This window comes from Falco rusticolus, chromosome 8 (assembly GCF_015220075.1).
Source record: "Falco rusticolus isolate bFalRus1 chromosome 8, bFalRus1.pri, whole genome shotgun sequence".
NCBI classification, from domain to species: Eukaryota; Metazoa; Chordata; class Aves; order Falconiformes; family Falconidae; genus Falco; species Falco rusticolus.
The window spans coordinates 9,076,652-9,101,973 of NC_051194.1; the positions used below are offsets into that span (position 1 = coordinate 9,076,652).

The 25,322-nt window shown below is 39.2% G+C and overlaps 1 protein-coding gene across 2 annotated transcripts in view; it reads right to left on the bottom strand.

The window, feature by feature from the left end:
• CLINT1 (clathrin interactor 1) overlaps window positions 1–24,793 on the bottom strand; it is a 51,369-nt gene extending 26,576 nt beyond the window's left edge. The window contains exons 1-2 of one of the 2 annotated variants that reach the window (XM_037397148.1): window positions 24,631–24,733; window positions 967–1,134 (exon numbers count right to left, since the gene is read on the bottom strand). Coding sequence is in view for 1 of the 2 variants with exons in the window: in XM_037397147.1 (XP_037253044.1) it covers window positions 24,631–24,671 (41 nt within the window). In the remaining variant the exon portion in view is untranslated. Of the gene's footprint in view, window positions 1–966; window positions 1,135–24,630 lie in introns of both variants that reach the window. The other variant, XM_037397147.1, reaches the window with a different exon arrangement.
• Between the last annotated feature and the right edge of the window lie 529 nt (window positions 24,794–25,322).

Sequence of the window (25,322 nt, forward strand, 5' to 3'; positions counted from 1 at the left end):
CTACACGTGGATTTACCCCAAACCATTAACTGAAACCTTGAACAACTGGAATCCTGTGACAAGCACATTTACAGAAACTTCTGATACGGAAAAAGGCATTAAACACAAGTGTTATTTGGAAAGTTACATCCAAAATAACAGCAGAGCAAATAAATGGATTGACATCAACATTACAAACTTTTGCATTCTCTTCGGTTTGTGTCTTGCATTTCTTTTAAGTCTATTAAATCAGATGAGTGTCAACAGATGATTTTTACTCTTTATTGTAGCCCTTAAAAATTATTTCAGTATTGTTTCTTTTAAAACAAAACTTCAGAAAAGCCAAGAGAGGGCACTGTCACTCCTCTGTGAAACAGCAAGAATGGTGGCAGTGAGGAAAACGTTAGCTTTTAATTTCTTGCAAGAGAATCCTCAACTTTAAATGTTCGCACCTACAATTTATAGCAACACTGAACAGGTAGCTCAAGTCCGAAACTAAATTCCTCCAGGTGCATCATATTGCTAGTGAAAAGTCAGTAATAGTTGCAAATATCCAGTCATGTCTGACTGCAGACAATAAGACACAATTCCTCTTAAAAAAATAGTTTCACATACTTTTTATAAACTTAATAGGTGTACCACAGATTAAGTACCCCAAAAACAGTACTTTGTCCACAATTTTGTCTGCATTCTTCAAAGAAAAACCTTTCAAAGAATTTGACCAATTGTAAATAGCTTCAAATTTTGTTCTAAGTTACATTTTGACATTTGTAAATTTGAGAAAATTGTCATCTGGATCCAGGTGCCATATCCCATAGTGTGCTAAAAACCCCCACAAAATAAGCAAGAGAGGGAGAGGAGAGGGAGGTGAGGGGTAAGAGGAGGTATTGCACATATCTCAAATTGTACATTTGAGGCAAAACTAACGTTTAGTTGGTGTTAGGAAGAATAAGCAGACAAGCAAGACAGGACAAGTTCTGTACCTACCCATATAAAACTAAGGGGATCAGAGAGGCTACCAAGGTCCAGCCAAAAAGTTTATCGAGAATCTGCCACTTCAACCTTTACCATTGCAACAGTGTGAAAACCACTTCAGCTTTCAGGCATAAGAGGATTAAAATCCTCAGGTCTGAGACTGTCTTCTGAGCACTATTCCTTAAAAGACAAAAATGAAAGATAGCTTGTGGATGGCTTGCATGAAAACAAAACCTTACAGACTTGTAAGGAACTTGAAGGAACACTTCACAGGATGCCATACAAAAAAGGCATGCTTTAAGAGGGGTCCTGTCTTCTTCCCCCTCCCTTATCAGCAGATACTAAATGTAACCCACAACGTGGACAATAAATACACATGAACACTAGTGAGTGATAAATATCTGCAGAAAACCTCTATTTGTGTTTAATTTCAACATACTCTGGTACAAGGCTACAATAGATTTGTTTTGGCTACTCTGCTTGGGCTTCTGAACTTACATAGCAATACATGAATCACACTAGTAATGCTCAGAAGGGCGGTATTAGTGAAGATGCGGTTTACTCTGCTCAGTAACGTATTGATGCTTTTTCAGTGTTTTTTTTCCATAGAATAGCCACAAAATAAATACTTGAGAAAGCTTTCCTCTTCCAGAGTAAGAAAAAAACTTCAGAAAAATCACTTTTATGCAGGAAAGTAAAATCACTGGGTTTCCACCCAACATTCTATTAAAAAATTAAATAATCACAACATCACAAATCAAAATGTTTCAGCATGAAGATTTTTTCATTGTTCAGGACCACAAGGTGCTCTCTACAGATTCATATGCTGTAACTGAAGTCAGCTCAATTATCTGTTAGGGGATTATCATCTCCTATAAAGTATTACACAACTATAAGTATACTGCTTCTAGTAATAGCTTCTGACTGGTAACATTACAACCAGCTTTGTTGTGCCTGAACTAATTATCCCACATCAATCACTGCTGGTTCTACACTGGGCTAAAACCACACGTAAATCTCTCTATATCATATCCCTTGAACCAGGAACAATTTGGAAACATGGAAGTGGAAACACAAGGCTCTGAACATAGTCAGCAACAGAAATGGAAGGAGCCTATTTTGCTAAACTAATCTCTACTCTGAAATTAACCACCTAACTCTTAAAGTTAACCCTCAAACATTTCACAACAATGATTTACATACACTACCAGCAAACCTGCTAAAGAAAAAGGTGCAAGATTTTTGTCTTTGTTCATTTGATTCAACATTTCTGTTAGAACCTTGGGTGCAGCATATGGCACCAGTAAGAGTAAATATTTCAACACCCACCATCTTCCCAAAAGAACACCACAGATATTTCTACTTCACACTCCCTGGCATCTCCTGTATCTTCCAGACTTTTTCCATGGTCAATGCTGTTCTGTTCCCTCATCACCCTAACAGTACATTCAAGTGCATGAAATCACAATTCACAAAGGACGCTTACAGTTCACTGCTAGATTTTGGGAGCAATGTTCTTTTCAAGGAAGTATTCCCAAGATAAACATTCATCAGAGAAGTCGAGTATGATCTCACAAAGTTTCAGATCTTCAAACAACATGTAAACTTTGCATTTCGTATTAATGCCCAAATAGCAGCAGTCTTAAACATGCAGAAACCTTTAAATAGCATATGCATAGGAAACCTACAATAGAGAAAATAAGTGCCATGAGAAAAGAAGGTATTTATACATTAAAGATAATGAAAGAATAATAAATATCTATCCATCCATCCATCCCAAGTGGAACTTACTTTAAAACATATTAAGGAATCAGAAAGCCTAACAGATCTTAGTCGATGTTTCTGCACAAACTTAAAAGCCTTGAATATGCCCTGGGGCAAGAGTCAGACCACTCCATTAAAAGCACCATTAGGATTAGAGCTGCTATTGATGTGGGTGGTGTCACTGAGGAGCCAGTACAATTCTGGACATGAGATCCACAGAAGATTTGTGAAATGCCATGTCTAATCTTGTGAAAACTAAAATAACCAGAAGTCACAGAGAGGGTACATTACAACAGTTTCTTTATAGTGATGATAAGGGTATTGGATTGGACAGGGTAAGCCTAATTAGAAACATTTCTCAAACCTCTGGGAAGCTGCCCACTGTGCTGAGGGACTGAGCAGCAGGAACAAGAAACCTGGTTACACAGTTAAATTTTTTTTTCAATGTATATTTCAAACCAATTACAATATCATGTATACATGGGACTCCTATGTGCATAATATTATGCCTTTAACTATTACTCCAAGGACATCACTGGATTATGCACCTTCTGTTTTCCTTTTTTTAATTTTACAACTGGGAACACTAAAATACTAAAAGCTGAGATGAGAAACTTTCTACATTTTACCACCATTAACAGTTTCCAATGAGACACCATTCTGCAAATATCTGTTTAAAGACTAAGTGCAGAAGAAAAAAATAAAAAGGCAAGCGTTACACACATATATGTCTATCACACATAAAAGTTTGAACATTAATGCTATTCAAACAAATAGTAACACTAAAGAAATTATATTATTTTTAAAGAAAAAACCTAGTCTGTTAGAGGGGGAAGGGTCTGGATGAACAGAGGACAACAGAAGCTGTTACTATACAGCACTATGTAGCGTGGTACCTACCAAAGTCTTGCAAGAAACAAGTATTTTAACCCTTTGTTATTTAAGGTGCCAAAACAGCCACGACATAATTTTAGCTTTTAAATAACTATGGGTTTAACATTCCTTTCAATAGGCTGTCTCATATACTAATACTTTTATGTCATTCTTTCTGCAATTTTTTTACCAGCTTTTTTATTTTTATAAAGTAATCTCCACATTTCCTATGACTTTCAAAGTGAATAAAACAAAGGAAGCTTTAAATTTGGTCCATGACAGATGTTACTGACTCAGAATAAAATCTTGTCACCCCACTTGGTGACATAGCAAAGGAGATTGTTACTGTAACAGTCTCTGATGTCTGCATGGACAAAACCCAGTAAGAATACACTTGCACAGCCCTATGATGTGCTGCTTTGATTTCAGGAAGAATAGATTGCATTGTCCAACCAGGAGGGACCATAAATGGCATATGAAAAATAGTTAAGAAATCATTAAATTACAGCATAAGGGAAGTTTGCCTTAACTCTAACTAAACAAGGAAGAACATGCACAGCTGGTTTGTTTATTCATCTTTCGGATCTCCATCTAAACATCACTATGATTTTTATGGAAAGGCACACAGATTAACAACAAGAGTGCTTTCTCGTATGGATGGTTTGTTACCAGTGTGGCGGTAGCTTCAACATAAACCTCTGAACAAAGGCAGCAGTAACTCACATCTGGAGGCTGAACTAAAGCTCTGGCTTACAGTTAAAGTGCTGGCTTTGTCTTCCAGCAGCTTGTTTTCTCTGAACAGTTAGGCTGTCTGCTCCCTTTCAGCTGAGAAGCCAGCAGTCTTCCACTGTAAGACCCACTACCTATTGATCATCTGATCCGTGTTGCACGTTTTAGGAATATAATCCAAACACAATAGCAATTTCCCAAAAACCAGTAGAGGGGCTGACAACTTAAGGCAGAACGAATATGTATAATGTAGCTTTGCTTTTAGACATGAGACTGCAACCATATTTTTTTTAAAAAAAAAAAAGAACACACACACACTATAAAATAATATGAGCAAAGTGAACATTCAACATCTGGAGTAGAGATATAAGGCAGACCCCAGTAACCTTTTCACAATACTAAGACCCTCAAGCATAGACACCCATGCATTTAAGATGAAGCCTTTGGAGGGAGGGAACACACCACCTTATCCCCACCATTCAACTTCTATGAGTCACACATCTGCACTATTTTTAGTATCTAGATTAATAGGTTCCTGTAAAGCAGGAGTGGAAATAGATGGAAAGCTTTCTGAGAATGCTAAAAAGTTATTTTAATATTAAATGATCCATTTTTAAACTGTGTGCAGAAATTAGTTTCAACTAATGAGAGTACACAGTAAATAAAAAAGCTATGCAACTTGTCTGAGCACAGGCTACACCTCCCCCACTCCCAGGTGTGGGAACCTTGGCATCTATGACAAATTGTTAATTAGTTTCCAGAAACATTTTTGCCAATTAAAAAAATCATTTAATACTTATCCATCTGGGCATGAAATACGTTCAACCGAGTATTTGAATTGGTGAGCTAAAAAAGAAATTATCCCGATGTGCACAGCAACACCTCCCAAACCGTACCAGCACAGGGGCCAGCACCCCAGGCAAGAAGCAGGGCCAGCACCCCAAGCAGAGTTAATACACGACGCCCCTTTGTATATTTCTGTTAGTATTGTTTCCTTTGGGCTCCGAGGGATTAAAGCTGATCACTGGTGCAAACCTGCATTTCAAGAAACTGAAAGGATTTAAGACAAAGTTAAACCAAAAGACGCATTTCAGCACCAGATTTTACCGCCCTGCGTCACTACCTTAGAAAGCTCAATATGCAGACTGGTTCATAGACAGAACAGAAAGATAAGATATTACTCATCCATTATCCCAAATAATATAACAGACATTCAGTGTACCTAAAAAAGTATTCCGAGAGAAAGATGTTAATTGCCTTCAAAATAAAGACGGTGCTGCTCTTCCCCTCAGTGAACCCGTACAATCTCAGCCAGCGTCTCTCTCCTTGCTTGGTGAAGACAAACTAAAAAACATGTAACAGACTTAATGCATTTTCATTTTGCTCCTGTCAGTAATGTCACTTTTGTTATAAAACACGCAGCTTAGATTTAGAGACTTACAGATGAAACATATGGATACCAAATATGAAGCCAGCAGTCCACAATCAACTCAGAAACAGATGGGTACCCATCTGCCAAAATGCCTGGTGAAATACCTCAGGTTACACAGAGGTAACAGCACAACATTAGCTTATGCTTGACCATTTGAAGTTACTTATTTTTAGGCCACTCCTCAGAAGCATTACAAATATGACATCGGTCAGTTTAGTATATGAATACTGGGTATTATTACAGACCTTCTACACAACTTGCAATTATGCTCTTTCTGACCAACAATACCATCTTCATTATGGTACAGTAGGATCTGAAATACATTTTCAGCTTTTCAAGTTAACAGTTTCATAATTTACGTGGCAGATGTGCAAGGCAAACTGCACAGAAAGAGATAAGCCAAGAAAAACATCCTGATGGCCACAAATGAATTACGACTTGTGGGAGGAAGGAACTATAAAGCTATTTCCTGTGCCTTACAACTTCTAATCACAAAAGACTACCAAATAAACAAGATAACCCAAAATCCACCACACACATACTTTCAAAAAGAACAGTGACTTCAAGAACTAAATTGAAGTCTGTTGGAGAACTCAGAAGATCTCCCACTCACAGAAACCACCACTGCACATTGCTGAAGTCTTCCCTTTCAAAGTTTCCCTCTCTCTCAGTTACCCAATTGCACTTTGCTATATTCTTAATGTTTTTGTAATTGCTGTGCTACAGCTGAAGTAGTTTTTACAGATGTTGGGAACACGAAGCAAGTAATATTATGGTAGTTTCAAAGCCTATTCGTGCAATGAATGAACACTGCCCCCCCAAGCTGATTTAAGACTGATTTCATCTCTTTTACTACAGATTCCCTGCAGTATGTATCAATCTTTCGTATTCTTATATATAACAATCCCTTGTGGTTTATACTAACATGGATGCTTTAAATATCTGAATTTGTCAACAACTGTAGAGTGGCAATATGTGGTGGTAAATAACTTCTCCAACTCACTGAGGATTTTGCCATCAATTGTGGGTTTGTGCCACCTCTGTATAAAGTACTTCATCTAAAGCCCAGGCCTATTTTTTATTTCCCCATTCTTTATGAGATTATCTTTTTGTTCCAAACACCCACCCTAACATTCTGCAGTTAGCATCCTCTGTTCTTCAATGGATAGACTACCTTCACTTCAAATATATACTTCTGCAGTTCCATTTTAAAGGCTTAGTAAGTCCTGTCAATTCACTTATTATACTTCATTCAACCTTCTTTAAAAAGGTGACTTGCCAAAAATAAATGCTATACTCCAGCAAATAGGATGAATTTAAATACTTCCTTTTAACTTACAATGTAAGAACACCACAACAGTATTTCCATTGTTTTTCAGTATTAGTTTTCAGGTCACATTTTTTAGTTGAAATTACAGTACAATTAAACCTAATGCATTCTTGTGACAAATCCGATTAAGATTAAGCATGAAAATGGATTTCACAAACAAGCGGGAAAAAAGCTGCCTTTCAGGCAACATTTGACACTTTGGTGGGATAGTTACACGCTAAAACAGCAACTCTGGTTTTGATTCAGACAGAAAGGCGACACCGTTACTGCCCTTTGCAAGTTTTCAGTCTCCTTGCACTCATGTAAGTATACATCTGGCATATCAGATTGAAGTCACTGCTTCATAGCTCCTATTCCTGTGGATTTAATTACTTTCAAAGTTCAATATGCTATGTTGAAACAATAGCAGCCATATAGTCAAAAAAGAAGTGGAATTACAGAACTTGGATAACCTTTTGCGACTGCAGAACTAAAGAGATTTCCATATGTATGTTGTAATCACATGACTAAATTTATTTTTTGCTCAGTTCTCACTTACTCTGCTCCCTACACTTCAGTTTTTCTTCTTCTGTAACGAAGAAGCTACAACAATTTTAAAAATATTTTTTAGACTTCATATTTCTTTACAGAATTCAGTCAGATTGCACTTCCTCCTTCAAGACTCAGCAAGAGCCACTAACATATCTTCCATCAAGAGCTGTATCAATTTTTTGATATTTGTACTCCAGTCAGGTTAACATTACTTATGCTGAAAACAAACGTTTAACGAAGCTGGACAAAGAACAAGAGAAATCTAATTAAAAATACACTTTCTGTAGAGCACTTTTTATATGAATAATATACCAGCACAAAAAAGTCAATCCCAATAAACACTGTCAGACTATAGCACACAACCAAAATTTACACTGCTGTGGGAGAGACTGAAACATTCTTCAGTATAGCTTACACCCTCCGATCAACTGTGTCTTTGTACTTTACTACATTCATAGAACGTCAAGACTAACTTTCCCCTGAAAACATAATGCTCCTTTCAGGTGTTCATAACGTCTTGCACAAGCCACCTTCTGAGTAAGGTATCAAGTGTTACCTGCTTCTTTATATGCACACAGTATTAAGATACCATATTCAAGCTCACAGCTCAAGTATTTTATGTGTTTACAGAAACCTTCAACAGATAAAGAGACTCAAGTACTCCCAGTCAGTGAGCTTTGAGGATCGGGGCACAATATTTTAGATGTTGAGAGAAGCATCTACAAGAAGAACGAAGAGTCATCCTGCTTTCAAAACAATAAATACAAGGGGTAAAAGTTTTCAGAGGACAAGCAAGTTGTAGTTAGGCTCAACATGAGACAGCAATCAGCTTTGAAGCTGTGTAACTTCAACCCACTTGTGCATCACAGACTTCGTATTTTTGACCATAAACATTTTTGAGACCCCCTGGATGGAAGAGGAAGATAGGGAGAGGAAAGAAAAAAAACCCCAAACCACCAAAAAACCAACCTCACAGTAAAAGGAATACTCTTCACAATAGTTACAACACTCCAAACCCTCCAGAATGTTGCATAATGGCCTCTGTACTTAAGACTCTCTCCTACTCCCAAAACAAACCTTAAGTTTTCAGAGCATCAAAAGAGCTGTGTCATTAGTGCTTTAGCATGATCCCCAAAAGGCATTACTCCTTTGATAAGTCCCCCTCACTTCTAAAGCTTCTGCAATTCTGTGCTCTTTGTAACTATTCACTCACTATTTATGTGAAATGCATTTACCAAAAAGTTCATACCAGGGTTTTCTGACACCATGAAGAGCATGTACCAGTTGTGAGTTTACAGTAATGCAACAACTAGTCAAGGAAGCCTCCTGATGCTATATATGCTTGAAGTGTATTAGCTGAAGAGTTACAGATAAGAGATGTCACTCTGGAAAGCTGGAACACTGCCTGGTAGTTGCTATAACTATGAATGGTGTATTCAGCGTCACAAATCACACTATATTCTAAATAATCCAGACTTTCCTTACTCAAATAATTGTTTCAAATATTTGTCAACTGACAAGGTATTTGGTGTAGACTGAAGGCGGCACGTGCAGTAATACGGAGTTTAATATTGCCAAAAAACACCTCCCCCCAACATTAATGGACTGCGCTTAATGATCCTTGTAGTTTCAGCTATCCCTTCACTGCAAGCCGAGCACCATTAAAACATTGCCCTAATTCCACATTTATTACAAATTAAGCATTACTCTATAAACACATGCTAGCTGTTCCACTAGGGAGGGCTGATTAAAGTTTAAACAATGCAGGCGCTGAAGCTTTTAACACACAAACTGATCATTCTCTGCTACTGTATAATCACTTTGGCACTGTGACATCCCATGCACCCCTGTACTTTGCAGTATCAATCTTCTGCAATCCTTTTGAGAGGAATAAACCCGAGTAAGGTAACTCCCCAACAGGAGCACCCGTCACATGCTCTTTGACCAGATCCACAGGCATGGTACAGGTATGGTTACCAGATCTGTCCGGAGTCCCTCTCTGAAAGCACAACCCGTTTTCTCCAGCCTGTCCAAGGGCTCCAGCTCCTGCCAGCTCCTCTCCTTGCTCCTTCAGGCTCAAGGCAACCAGACTCAGACAACAGGATCCCAACAGCATGTAAACCATACATGTCAAACGCCCAATTTTTACACCACCAGTTGTCCTCTATCCCCAACACCCAGCCTAGCTTTAAAGGGCTTGCAGCTTCCTTCTACCTTCAACTACATAGCTATGGCTCTGTACAGCTTCACATTTCATCTGTGAGGTAGCAAAGTGTTAACATACTAACTCAAAAAGCCTGAGATGAGCATCTCATCAGCAACAGAATCTAGAAGAATGGTACAAGTAGCAGGTAAAGCAACTAATCAAGAAAACCTTCAGCTCTTGTTTTAATACACCCTTGTGTCCTGGAAAATGTCTTAGGACTGAGGCAGAAGCTGCACTGCACTTTTCAGAGTAAGAGAAAGAGGAAGCAACAGTTTACACAAATTTATCAAATTACATGTTCATAATCAGTGGTTTTCCTTCATTTATCCAAGTGTCTTTCAGTGGAATTGCTATGCAGGAGGTATTCAGTAGGAGAGGCGGCCATTTGAGACTACTATCTTCATCTTTGTTTTTTTAAAGTGAACTGCGTTATCATTTGCTGATCTTACTTCTAGACACACTGGAATTAATTCTATAGTTGCTGTTGTTTGCAAAAAAACCCCAACATTCAGATTTCAGGCCTTTTATTTCCTGAAAAGAATTAATACAAAATCAGAACATGAATACTGATGTCACTACAGAAAAGCTCGCCAGCTTCTCTTATCAAAATTGGTTCCTTACCGTTTGCTTGCTTATTATTTGAAGCCAAAAGCAAGAACTACTCCCCTATTCCATGCAGTGCTACAATACCTGCTACACTCAGTAGCTGTAACGCACCTGCAGTGTTTCCTTTCATACACATTACTGAAATTCCATCCAGAAAAGACCATTACATCTGTCAGACTTAAGGAAGATGCTGTCTATAAGTAAGACTGCACAGAGTATATCTGGATGCAAGAACCTTATTTCTTGATTTTACTACACACGGCCCTTGAAACTTGTGTTCAGTGCCTCTAAGGGTATCTCCTTTTTCCTAGGAAGGAAGCTATCAAACTAAGCCTTTACTTGCATCACCTTGCTAACAAGAACAAGAAATTCAACATCTTATAAACAGAAGTACAATTAAGACTTCGCAGTCTCCCAGTGAGTACTTTGTACTTACGGGACTGTGCAAAGGTAAACCTGTTTGGTATTGTCATCTCCGACAGTGTCAAAAGATGTCTATTGTATCATATAAAAAAGGCAACTACGCAGTAGTAACTCCACAGAAAAAGCTATGAGTATCCAACAGTTTAAAGCTAGGGGCCGAGAATTCAGGGGGAGTTCCTGCTATACCTTCCCCTTTTGCTAGTGCTCCTTCAGCATTCAGTGGCCCTAACTTGGTTCCAATTTGTTTTGAACTAGGGTGTATGCCTTTCACAAGTTGTTCTTCAAACTTGCTCACCTGTCTTGTTTTTGTTTTCACATGAGAATGACCAGCAACTCTGAACTTTACATGTTCTTCAAATGGACATTTCAGCTTTCTGAAACATGTTTCCGCTTTGATTTATTTCCTTAACCCTCCTCTTTACCAATGATGTTTGTTTCATCACCATCTTCGAGAAGCGATAAGTATCATTATGGGCCACCAATATAGTATTTTTGTTATCTCCACATCACCTCTCTTGCTCACAAAAAGGCTTCTAATCCAAGTACTTTTAAGTTCACTATTACAGAGTGGCACTGAAAGCAGCATCCTGAACCAGAATCAATGCATGGCTCAGAATCAAGTCAAGGCTTACCACTTTTTTTTCACTAGCTCTTTGGTGAACCAATCACTCATCATCCAAATTTGTACTGTTCTCAGTATAATACGCTGATGCAATGTGTATCTAACCTACATAGGATACATGAAATCACCCACCGCTATCACATTTCCTGCCCACATCACCTCTCTGCCACCCACATGGGGTGGGAGGATATCAAGCAATACAGTCCTCTTCCTGTTCTTGTTCTGCCCTCACGCCTTTAGTCCTGAATTTTCAGCTCATTGGGACTGACTGGTTGACACAGTTTGCTTGTTAATTTGGTCTGAAAAAGTTTTCTTCAGTGTATTGCTCATCTTCAGTCGTGCCTGTGTTATTTTGTGCTTGGCCTATAACAGAGTCCTGCTAACCACACTGTTTTAAAATGGGACACTGACAGAACAGATTTATTCAAAATCTTCTGAAAAAAATATTCCAGGTTCCACCTTATTCTTCAGTCTTTTAAAATCTGTCTTACACCAAGACAGATACCCTTTGTAACAGATGTACACCTCATACAATAGACCCACAAGAACTATTTTACCCTTCACAAACTGAAGGCTTTCCTCCCATTAGTTTTCATCTGATCAAGCTAATTTAGTATAATCATAACAAAGTTATGCTGACAACCAGTTCTGACAATCAGCTGTTTCCCCACTATTTCTTTCTCTAACACCTTATTACATGGGATAAGCACTCCATATATAATCAAAAGCACATCAACATAGTTTAACTGATACAAGAATTAGAGATAAGGCTCATGGCACATGAAACAATAACAAAATACTATAGGAGGGCTGCACAATGCACATTGTGTCACTTATGGTATTTCTGCTGGCAGAAATAGTAAAGTGTTTTTTTCCCCACCAAAACTGACTGGTTTGAAACTGAAATACAGGGCCATCATACCTTCTTAGTCCACTTTCATTTGATATATTCTAGCTGATCTTCATTTTAGTATTCTGTAAAGAGTCTTACAGTTCCAGAGAGTCGAGTCAGAGCCAGAGAACAGCTGAGGCTGGGTAATCCCAGCCCACCCGCTCTGCTCAAGCAGGCTCAGTAGGAGCAGGTTGCCTAGGACCACGTGCAGACAGGTTCTGAATATCACCAGGGATGGAGCCCCCGCAGCAGTTCCGAGCAACCTGTCTGACCACCTTCACAGTAATAAAAAAAGCGTTTTCTTCTGTCCAGATGTGATTTGATGTGTTTTAATCTGTGCCCATTACCTCTTGTCCTGTCAAGCTTTATTACTATTTACTGTGTCTTCTAGGACTATTACTGGGATATGATGCTTTAGTCTTTTTTTTGCTATAAAAAAAAATCTTTGATTTCAAGCGCTTCTTTATAAAGACAAAATTTAAGTTTCTTACTAAACCATGCCAGAAAAATTACTAAAAGGAAAAAGAAAAAAAGCGCATGAGAAAAGCAAACATCACTGTTCCAAGACACACTGGGGAAAAAAAAAACACTTACACATAGAATTTAAGTCAAACGCAGTTCCAAGGAATAGCACAATTACTTAGTTTTTAGCTTATTATACTGCAGCCAGTAAGTTAACCAAAAAAAAAAATGCATCTCACCACAGCAAAGCAGAACAAAAGGATGGAGAGATGCTCTGCTCTGAACTGCCCAAAATGGTCCTAAAGCTCTCAGGGTCTTGACATCCCTGCCAGCCACTCAGTGCTAGCTGGTCAGGGAGGATGGCACTACCTTCTCAAAAAATATATGTAAGCTTGACTGACAAAAAGTTAGCTTTCCCTTGTATTAGTTACGTATTTCCAGTGCCTATGATGTATAATGCATTAAAAAAATATATAATCTTTTCCTACTTCAGATTGTTTATTCTTTAATAAACCTTAATTACTATGTTTCTTTCCTGGTACAAGGTATCCAAGAGTAAAAAGCATCCACCATAATCCTAAACAGACTATATTTGAATAACAAAAGAAAACAGGTATTACACCATTTTCTATGAAGGCAGGTCATAACCTAGAAATCCTTCTACTACTGTATTAAGCAGTTGGACAAATTAACTTTGGCTAGTAGTTAATGGCAGAGTTCACAGCAGACTGTCCAAAAATGGGCATAAGCAGTAAGAATACACCATTCAGAACAAGTATTATGATTTCAATGTTATAGTAACATTCATTATTTCATTAAATTTTTCAGATTGGTATCTCACATTAAATAAAAAAGGTAGCTTGGTAAACTAAAACCCCACAAGTTCATAAACATGGATTTTCACTCAAAGCAAGCGTTCTTTTGCAGAATGACTCTGGCAAATTACATACAAATTAACTTTCAAAATGCCAAGCCACGTTTATTTGTGAAGGACAACAATGTTTCCTCTCCTTTCATAGGTATCATTTGTTAAACTGGTTCCTCCAGGAGATCAAGTAACTCTTACCTCCTAAAAAGGTAACAAGAGAGGTTTCATTTGCCTTGAAGCCCCAGTTTCTAGTTCCTGTCCACAAATAGATGATAATTTCAAATTACACTATGTATTTACAACAAACAATTTCACTATTGTTCAATACAGGAACTACTTATTTATTTACTCACTAATGGTTAAGATTACTGGATTTTTATGATCTAATGCCTGCAGCCACAGAAGTTACAGTTACCATGTAATTAACAAAAAACCAACACTGGAAGTTTAATGGCTAAGAAACTTCACTTTCTAATTAGAAGTCTGTCAGCACTAAATTTTCAAGCTGTCTCAAATGCAATCATCTGTTTGGTGGCAAGGAGAGATAAGCCACTGTGATAGAAGTTAACTCATTTAGACAAACACATCTGAACAGAGGGCTTTTTTTCCCCACCTCTCTTTGCATGATCATATGGAAGAATAGTTAAAATAATTAAGTAATCATCAAAACAAAGAATAATTAGAAGTGACAGTAATCATTAAGGTATTGGCTCTATTTGCAGATGTAAGATATCAAGAATGTAATCTGTTTTTCAGAAGATACATCCACTCACTGCAACTCCAGTAAAATTATTTAATGTTATCAAAAGCCTTTTTCTTCTCTTTACATTCAAAATGGCCTTAGAAAAACGTTCAGCTGAGTAATCTCATAGAACACAAAACACACACCTCCCAAGAATCATTGGGATGTATTTGTTTACCAAATATAAAGTTATGTCTTGAGAGGAAACATTGAACAGTCTCATTAGAATGCTTCTAAACAGCTTGACAGGACGGGGAGAGCAACCAACAAGAAAAACATTTATTATTACCACTCAGAATGGAGCAGAGGAAAAAAAAAATGTATTCCCTAACTCCCAATAGGTCTCATTATTATTACAACAGATTAAAAAAAATGCAGGTCAGTCTCATTAAACAAGTTGAACATACACTAATATTTCTAATTGTATCCCAAATGAACCAGTTAATATCTATTAAGCATGCAGTCAATACGTAACTGGTTAGGATAGGACACACTATGCGGATGAGAGAAAGGAAGAGTACAACAGCTTTGAGGTAGTTTCCTTAAAATACATAAATACACACTAATAATACTTATTTTGTCACATTAATTTTTAGTGGCAAACCAAACGTTCAGAAAAATCTACTTAATTACAGTCTACACAGAATACCATTCCCATCACTTTGTGATAACTGAAATATATACCACCAGTATTCCTAATATAATTACCTGCACTTTTAAATTTAATTGAAAGCATCTCATAAGAAGATCTGCTGGATCCTGACATCACTTCCAGCCTGAATCATTCAAAGCAGCACCATACAAGGAACACAACTACATTTCAATTTATATTCTTTATCCCAAATTTGGGCCCTGAGAGTGGAACCAGAAATAGATGCATATCCCCCATCACAACATGATACAAACACAGAAAGGTTAGCTCGGGAGCTTGAAGTAGTGATAAACAATACAGAAGAGCAACCTTAAATTTAAACTTAGAACATTAAACTGTTAACTTTTAGAGCAGTTTAGCAGCTAACAATCCACTAAGTGAAGTTTCAAATAATAAAGTTATGATAAAACATATCATCATCGAACAAGAGTGCCAGGCTATCTTCCCGTCCTTTCCCCTATCAACACAAGTGCTTGTGGTGCCACAAGCAGCTGCTCATGCAGCACACTGCTAAACCAGTTATAAACCATAAAAACAGGGTTTTTCTCAGCTCTTTCAGCAACATAGCACAAGCAAATACTGAACTACACAACAGCAGCATAAGGAAGGCAAAGACAGTGAATGGCCAGGTCTAAAAGCAGGACATTCTCTTTTAGTGGTGGAAGAATAATCTTAGAGCTTCTCAACCTGCTTGCGAAACCACATGCTAAGGGCGTACTTCAATCACTAAACCTGTACTTCGCCCTCCTTTGCCCCCAGTCACTTATTCTTACCCAAATACCATGCCTGCCTTTATGCCAGTACAAATATTTGTGTGACCATGGAGTTAACTGCACCAGGGAACTGATCCAGTAGAGAATTAAACTGGCAAAAACAACTGGTTAGTCAGAAAGACATTCTCTCATCAAGTAGAAAGTATGCTAGTGCCAGCCAAAGTGAGAGAGAAGAGCATGCAGTCTGCGGCAGATGGAAGGCTGCGAAACCTCTTTTACCATCAGCCCACGCTTACAGTGACTGTGAAACTACAACCTAAGATTTCATGGCTTAGGCTATGTTTTCATATTTGTGATAGTGCTGATGGCATTTGAGACTTCAGGGCAACTTCAAGGCAAGACTGCCACGTGTCGCTCTGTCCTCCACTTACACCAGCTTTAACGGTCCCTTCTCTCCCTTTCCTTCCCATCTCAACACTGCTTCTGCAGATGTAAAACACAAACACTTGTGCATTTGTATGGCAAACCAATCTAGGGAACTAATCTAACTTCAAAACAAATAACCTACGAAGTCCTCTTGGGAGGAAGAAACAATGGAAGAGAGAATGCTTCCAACTAGATCTGTTCCTCTATCCAGTTCACTACACAGCAACCCAAACCACCATACCTACACAGCACACAATACAATAAATAATGAACACTTTTTCTAACATGGTTATTGAAAAAATACTCCGAGAACCACAGTCTACACAGCTTTCTGGAAAGAAGCAAACTACCAACTTGTAACAATTTCCATGACCTTATCTTAAAAGACACTTGTACCTTAAAAAAAAAAAAGTGCACTCCAGTTAGAATCAGACCTTATTTTTCAGAAAGGCAGAACAGAGGGATCGTTTTGTCATGAAAGAGCTATGCTCTCCTATACAACTGTTCTTTTCTAAAGAGACTACCAAGCACCCTGAAAAGAAAGTTTTAGCTATACTGCAGCCGTTTATTCCTAATTGAACATGTAAAATGAAAGACAACAGCAGCTGTCAATCTTTGTCTATAACTGGGCCCATACTTGACCAATTTCAGTAAGATCCAGCACACTATAAGGAGCTGGGAAAAAAATCAACCACAAAACTGAGTACTTTATTCACTGGGTACGTTGGCTACTAATTTAGTTCTTCATTTTCTTGCCCTTAGTTTTGCCTTATGAATAAAAAAAAAATTGAGATAAGCATTTAAACAGATACTGTACAACTTGTTTTAGTAATAAAGCACTTAAAGGGAACAGCTCTCCCACCTTTTCCAAAACCAAGGAGTCTCAATCTCCTGCCCTCCTTTTTTAAATACTGTTTCAGGATTAATTTGGAATACGCAGTGATAATTTGGAAGTTGAAGTTTCACACCAAGCACATGCCAGCAAAGTATTTGAAACATACTTGAAGCAACAGGTCACGTTTTGCATGTTGGAGATGAGTTTCCCAGCTTCAGATGGGATTTCTTATATTATGACTTGTGGACAAGCTATATTCCAAACTTCAGAACAAACCAATGAGAAAAATTCCAGAAGTTCCAAGCTGAAGCATGTAACTCTTAAGATCATCATATATTGGGTTCTAAACCTACCATCCTACAAGACAATGCTTTACTCATTCTCTACCATCTCATCTCTTTTTACAAAAGCTTATCATTTTCACATAAATCCAGAAATTAATTTAAAACCTGAAATTAAGAGAGGCAAATATGAGATGCAAGAATCAGATTGCAATTTCAAGATTGCATTTTAGAGCCACTGCAATGCAGATTTGCATCTTGAAATAGGCAAGCCTGAGGAGAGAAAGCAATAGTGTATTCCACATTTGCACAATGCTTTGGAAGTAATTATACCTTGTATATGAAATAATCATGCAAATCAGCTACTATTTTATAATACACTAGCTGGCAACATGACCAAGAGGAATTAGCATGAACTGAATTAAGCACCTTGATCTTTTTGACCACAGTGGCACACAGTGATGTAGGTAAGGCTCTTATCTTTGACCAGCTTCATTTACTTCCCTTTCTACTTACAAGCAGAAGCCTAGTCTTATTTCTGGCAAGGTGAGGCGAAGCTATGTTTTAAAATACTTCAAGGACATAGCTGTTGTCACACATACACACATCATTTAGATTCCCTGAAAATACATAAGGTCAACACCTTAGCTAGTCTTATACTATGTAACACAAACTATCCTTAGCTTCCATAGGGTGTAAAAAGGCAATAAGACATTTGGAAGAGCAGTAACGAAACAACACTTCAAGGAGTGTGTTGATCGAACTTGCATGTTTGGTCACAACTACCTTATTCTAACTATTAGTATATACTTCAGCTTGTAACATTTGCCTTCTTTGGATTACTCCACCAGCTGAATATTCAAACAGGAGAAAAGAGAGCATAATGCTTTCAAAGATGCTTATCACGAATACTAGATTATATGGCCCAAAGACTATTGCTATTTCTAATCCTTATTAAGAACAGCAACTTTTTGGAGGCTTTTTTAAAGAAAGGAAGAAGGCCCTAAGAAATAAGTGCTGTGACAAGTGCTTGGCAGACACCACCACACACTGCTGCTGAGCCAAATATTTTCAAATACAGTCTTCCTTTGCAAAGACTATTTCTTCTCTCTCTCTGGTAACCAGGCAGAGGACAAGTCCTTACAGGGCTGGAGATAATAATCATCACCTTGCTTGTAATAATGATACAAAATGCTGTTCTTAAAGCAGTTATCAGCAGGACATCTCTTAAGCAGCAATAGGAGGATAACTCATGCAGTGAGGGTTAACTGTCCCTTACATAAAATGATGGAAGTATTCACTGCTCTGAAGATCTTGCTTATGCAAACTAAAATAAATCTTAAATATAAAGAAAACTAAATGATCCTGGAACTGGAGCAAGGGAGTTTATGGGAAGGTCAGATAGCAATGGACTTTTGTTAGACAGTTATTTACCCTTTCATTGGATATATCATATGATGGATCATTTACCATAATACCTGCTATTATTAAACCAGCAAACAGCACTTCATTACAGAAGAGCTCAATAGTCTGGGTGGACAAATCCATGAACCATAAGAAAATCGCCTGTAAACAAGAACGATTACAGGCACACGAAAAAAGAAAGAAATTAGTTAGGCAAGAGGATTTAAACTCCCAGCTAAGCATACACAGGATCCTGCTTATGTGTTAGTCAAACATGGGCATACTACAGGCAATAAGCAACTGAAAGTGAACTGTAAGCCACATAATTGTAGGGTAAATTACTGGTATGCATTTACTGTATTAATAAGCATAATGCAGACATAGCGTGAGCTAGCACACAACATCATGAGACTGAAAGTAAGCAAATCCAGAGTTTTAACTGTTATAAACTCACTGTGATTTGGGTTTACTCGACACAATTATCTTTTTAGTTTTCCTCATCCATGAGGTGAGGGTAGTCCAGAAACCTCTACTCATCAGCTGAAGGTCTAATTTACATGCCATGCTTCAGGCTACTAACAGCTAGGAATTGCAATGACAATCAAAGCTGTAATTCAGTCTATTTTACCAATAATTTACCCTTCTTCTTACAGCTTTTACAATTAGAAGTACTCAAGAAAACATGGTTTATTAACTAAGAGAACTTCTCCCCTATCTAGTCACACTGGAGCAGATAACAGCAGCTCCTTTAATCCCTCATTTTCCACTAACATTAAAAATCCTTCCTCCTTGCAGAGATGTAACATCAGAACAAATAAGAGAGGACTCTACTGCTTAACTCTACAAATAAATTCTCAAGTATTACAAATGCTTCCAACATTTAGTATCCATATGAGCATTACAATCGGTTCTAAACAAGATAATTTGCTCTCCGTTTAAAAACAGCTTAAAATATTACACACTTGGGCAATTCATCAAGCTTGCAAAACGTATGAAAACATAGCTCTGTAACACTTCCACTCTGCAACATGAGGGAGTGCAAATACATTCCTGCTTGGTCACTAGAAAGGTGTGGCTAAGCGCAGTACTAGCAAAGAAGTTACGACTCAACTAGGTGGACAAACAACTGAACTGAAAGCGGCATGGAAAAAACAGGAGGGTTGTGCTCTCATGTTCCTAATCCTGGCAAGAAAGTCACAGGCCCTCTCCTTTTTAAGTATACATCCAAGAAGCTCAAAAATTCAGTGACAATTCTCACCCAACTTCAGTAATTCAGATGAACATCTGGAATATATTGTCCTTACTACACACAGATCTGACACCACCAAATTCTTAATTAGACTGTTTCTTACTCTTTGACATGTGGAAGGTACTTAAAAGGAGCTCTCCTGATGCATGTAGAAGATCACAAAAACTAAGAATGGTAATGAAATTCTAAAGAAAGTGGCCATAAAGTCTCATCACATTGTGAAACATGCAGTGATCTCATCTCAATGGGCCCAAAAGTCTTCCATCCTGCTTACTGCATGTCCTACATGTCTGTGACAAACCAGTTAGCAAAAACATTAAGTTACAATGACATATTAAGAGAGGAATTACTGCTATGAGAAGTCCAACTAGCCTTGCTAACTATATATTTAGCAATGCTGTGCTAAACCTTGTGCTAGGTTAACGACATAGAGCAACATGTCAGGAAAATAATCAGCAGATTCTGCTTCAAGAAAAAAGAATTCAACAAAACTAGAGAGAGAGATATGGCCTGGCTTTTGAACTTGGCCACAAGACCAGGTTAACACCTTCCTCCTTCTGCCAAACTAAAAAAATCTTTTAACAGGGTTTCTTAATATTCCTTCTTTTGAAAAAGCTATGGGGTTTTCTTAGTAGAACTCCCCTAGAAATTTCACAGGGAACACAAAACACAACATATATTTGTCTATGAAGATTAATAAAGGAAGTTAGAGTTGCATAATTCTCTAGATCTCCGTTGCCAGGACTCCAGAACCATATCTTAGGGACTACACTAGCTTTTGCCAGTTCTGTTATCAAGCAGTAAGGAAATACTTGGTTGGAGCCTTTGATGGTTTGATTATCAAAGTACAGATGCACCTATACCAATAAAACCACATCATTTCTTGTAAGGCTGCTTCTACACAGTACTGGCCAGCCTACAGATCCTTTGTCTCATACAGCTCACAAGCAGTTCAAATGCAATGCTTGCCCTCGAGTTTCATCACAACTACAAGGGTGTTTCCGAACAGGCACGAGGTAACCTGAATCCGCTGCTATGGGAAGCTGCAGAACAGCTGGGACTACTGTCACCAGGTCATCCAGAGACAATGCTGCAGAACTCGTAGTACAGTAGGAAAGCTGGTGACAAGCACACTTTCCACCTGCCAAATGTTCCTAGAGCTCACACTCCCACCAGCTACTGAAGCACATGATGTATGCCTCTGCAGACCGTCACGTTAAGATGCTGGTATGCAGCTCATTAGGTGAGAAAAATTGGCTACCTCTTGCATATAGTAATGCCGCAGATCTAACCTAAGTCTATGACAAAAGAGAATCTAACAAAAAAAAAAAAAAAAGTCTACTGCATTACTTCAGGAGTGACTCAGAACTGCCACCTGACTCACTAGCTTTGCATCAAGCACCACCCTGATCTTGAGCCGTCAGAAACCTCTGGCTTTCAACTGAGTTTACTGTTACCGAGCAAACAAGTTGTGCACAGAGGGCTGCGTTTATTTTCTAATTCTTTTGTTTACTTTCCAATTCAGTTTTGACCTACTGGGTAAAAGGAACCCATAACAAGTGAACATCTAAAAAAAAAAGTGAAATGCTGCCTTGTGAAGTTAATTTATTCACATAATAATGTGAAATAGAATTATTCCAGAAGAAATAAGAAAATGCAGACCTACACTTTCTAAAGTACAAGTTAATGAGAAACAGAAATTCAATATAATTCCACACATTTGAAGAACTCACACATGTTGTAGCACCTGGGAAGAAACTGAGCGGTGGAAGAAGATCAACATTCATTTAGAAACTGCAAGAATAAAGCTTAGGACAAGCAAATTTTACTAGGCATAGACAGGCTTTATTATTCGGTTTAAGCTCCAAACTTCTTCACAACGTCCAGTTAGAAACAAGGTATTACTGTTCAACTAATTGAGGCACTCAAATTTTAAGGGCAGGTAGTTATATTAGAACTAAGAACAATCAGGTTAAAGAGGAGAACAACACACAAAGTATCTTGCCACATCTTAGAACAGTCTAAATCTATTACTCTATCACATACTCTTCCTAGATTCCATAGAAAATAGGACCACCATTCAGTATTAAAAATACCTGTCTTATGCACGAAAGTATGTAGAGCCATACTTTTTAGTGACAAGAAAACGCTACAATACAAATAATAGAGGTCAATTAGCATGAAGAGAACTACAGAGCAGAACTGACCTAATGAACTTGATTGCTCAATTGCTATGAAACCGAGGAAAACACAAATACCAAGTACTTCTGTAATAAATATAAACTTGATTTTTTCCTGTGCATTTTGCAGTTAACGTACTTTTAGTTCTAAAACTTTGAAGAATTTTAATAGGTTATCATTTTTACTTAGTATTTTTGCTGTTAAAGTAGTCCACAGACACTGAAAAAACAATAATAGCTTAACTATGTATCATCGCTTGTTGATCTTCAATACACCAAAAAAACTGAAAATTGTTTAACAGAAGTCCTCCACCATGAAATACCTCTAACCTAACCAAGCTCTCAGCCACCTGAAGCCCAGATGAGGTTCAAAAACCCCAGATAAGTTGAAATTCTAAGATGATAAGTATCAGCTGAATATGGAACCAAGCTGCAGTGCTAACCACCACTACAAAGCAATTAAAGTTTGAACTAGCAAAATTGCAAGCAATCTGCACATTTTAAAAATCCCCATATAACCATATTCCTTTTTTAAGGAAAGGGACTTTCTTGTTGAAGTTCAGTATGTTCCTGACAGCATCAGCAGATATTTATGAGGTAGATAATATCAGTCAGTCTCTTCTTCAGAGAATTGTGTAAGTCATGGCCTTAAGACAGAAGACATTATGACAAATCTGCACCACACACAATAGGACTATTGATTTTGAGGTCTCTAAATACTATTTACTCTGCAAGCTCCACTTTCCCCCTGCCCGGCCCCCTCCCCTTTTTTTGTTTGTTTGGGTTTTTTGTTTACATAAACAATCTGTTTTATTTTGATATTGTTATTCTCAGAAATTGAAGTTTAAACAAAACACCTCCACTTCTTGCACCTGCTCTGGAAATTGAATGCCTTGTCCAAACAAGATTTTGATGTACTGTTTGGCTTAGTAACTTACGAAATACCATTACAAGTAAACATTTTAAAAAGAGTTACAATATTATAATGCAATAGTGATCATTAATCCTATACAAACAAACATACACAAGCTAAACTTACAACAACTCGATTTCCCTCAAAGTGTCCTTTTAGGTCCTGGAACTCAAGACAGGCCTATTTGGGTTGTCCTACTATACACCCCATTTGCCCATTATTAAGACCACTTTAGCAAGGACTGACTCTGCATGCAAGAAGCTGTAAAAAGTAAACAACCTTCTCAGGAAGTGTCTTATTCACAGCAGTTTTTAAATGTCATCTGATTCTTGGCCTAGAAAAAGTCTCAAGCTGGTATACAGCGCCATAAGCAAAATACTTGATTATCATGAATAAGCTGTCATTCCCCTTCAGTTTGCTGTCTTTAAGTCTATATATAAAGCAGGCCAGTTTAAGAACTATTTAGAGGGCCAAAAATAAAAAAAATGTTGAAAATGGAACCTAAATTTTGAAAGGCTCACCCTTTGACTTCTTAGTTCATGTAATTTATTTGGCACATACTAATGCACAGACCTTCAGCCAGTTATTCCTCTAAGTGGTCCACAATTCATGGAAAAGTGCTCGAAGTTTGCCCCCTAGATTTTTTTTATTTAAGGGAGCAAAACATAATCTTTGTTAAGTTCTCCACCATACCAAATAATAAAGGAGTGGCTGAGAAACATAACATCACATACTCAGGCTACATCACAGTGATCATGATAACCAAGATTGCAGCCAAGTTTGCAGTGGGAGGTGGTTCTAGTCAAGGAAGCAAAGTTGCAAGTAACTGAGTTATTTAAATGTTTAAGGGGTGGGACAGCGCCTTTCAGTCCTCTGTCATGCTCCCTCTGCAAGGCCCAGGGGTGGTGAATCAATGGCAGTTACAGCAGGAACCTGTCCTTAGGGAGGAGGGAAAAACACTTAGGGAGTATGTGGTGACTTTAGAAGCACTCTGAAAATTCACTGCTGTACAGGTGGCTCTTCTCTCCGAGTGACTTCTCTGTTTCTTCCTAAGGGGCCTAGGGGCCAATGGCAGGAGCCAATCCAGCACAGACAGATTTTAAGGGCTCATGTACCAAAACGGGCACACACACCCTGGGACCCTGGCAGAGAACAGGGTACCCACATAAGTGGTGCAGCTCGCCAAGAGCTGGGAGGGCCCAGATAAGCCCAAGAGGGGCGGGAGAGCAGCCAGCCATAATGGAAAGGCCACAGGCTACCTGGAAAGCGGCCCCCGCCTGCTGAAGGGACCAAAGCCGCCCGGGAGGACGAGCAGGGGCCAGACCGGGCAGTCACCCGGGAAGCAGGGACAGAGGCGGGGAGAGGAGCGGGGAAAGGGGTCAGCTGGGCACGGAATGGGTGTGAGACAGCCACCTCAGCAGGGGGAGGGGCAGCGGCCATGTTGTGAGGGGGGTGGGGGGAGCACGGGCCCGGCCGAGGGGCCACGACCAAGCAGCCCCCGGCCCCCCGCCCCGCCCGCCTGCCCGCGCCCTGTCGTACTCACGCCTTGTCCACCAGCTCCCGCACTTTCCACATGTTCAACATGGCGCCGACCGTCTGGAGACCCCCCCGGCCTCGCTGCCCTCCGCCGCCGGCCCAGGAGGCCCCGCTCGCCGCGCTCCGGGCAGCCGCCGCCGCGCCAGGCCCGCTCCGGCTCGCCGCCGCCTCTGCCAAGCGAGGGACGCGGCACCGCTCCCGGAAATGGAGGGTCTCGTGGCCGCGCGGCCTGCTGGGAGGTGTAGTCTTCCCGCCGGCGGGGCGGGGAGGCGCAAAGCCTGCTGGGAGCTGGGCGCGGGGCCTGCTGGGAATTTTAGTCTCCAGTGAAGGGTGCCGCCTCCGCGCGCAATGCTTGCTGGGAGCTGTAGTGCTGCGTCTGTCCCTGAGGGGAAGCGGGAGGCGGGCGGGTGGGTCTCACCTCGCCAGGCTGCTTCGAGGGGACTCCCTGGAAACTGTCACACAAGCTGTGGAACCGAGGCTTTGTGCCCTTCTCAGCTTGGGGTGCAGGTTACAGCTTGGCTCTGAGCCACCCTGACGCCACTGTGGCACCTAGCCTGTGGTGAATTGCTTGACCAGCAGCGCGGTGAGGCACAGGAGGGAGAAAGGTCTATGCAAATAGCTGGCTAAGGCGCAAAACACAGGTGTAAAACTCATATCTGACTAGAATATGGTTTTATGTCCTGCTTTATTGCAAAGAAC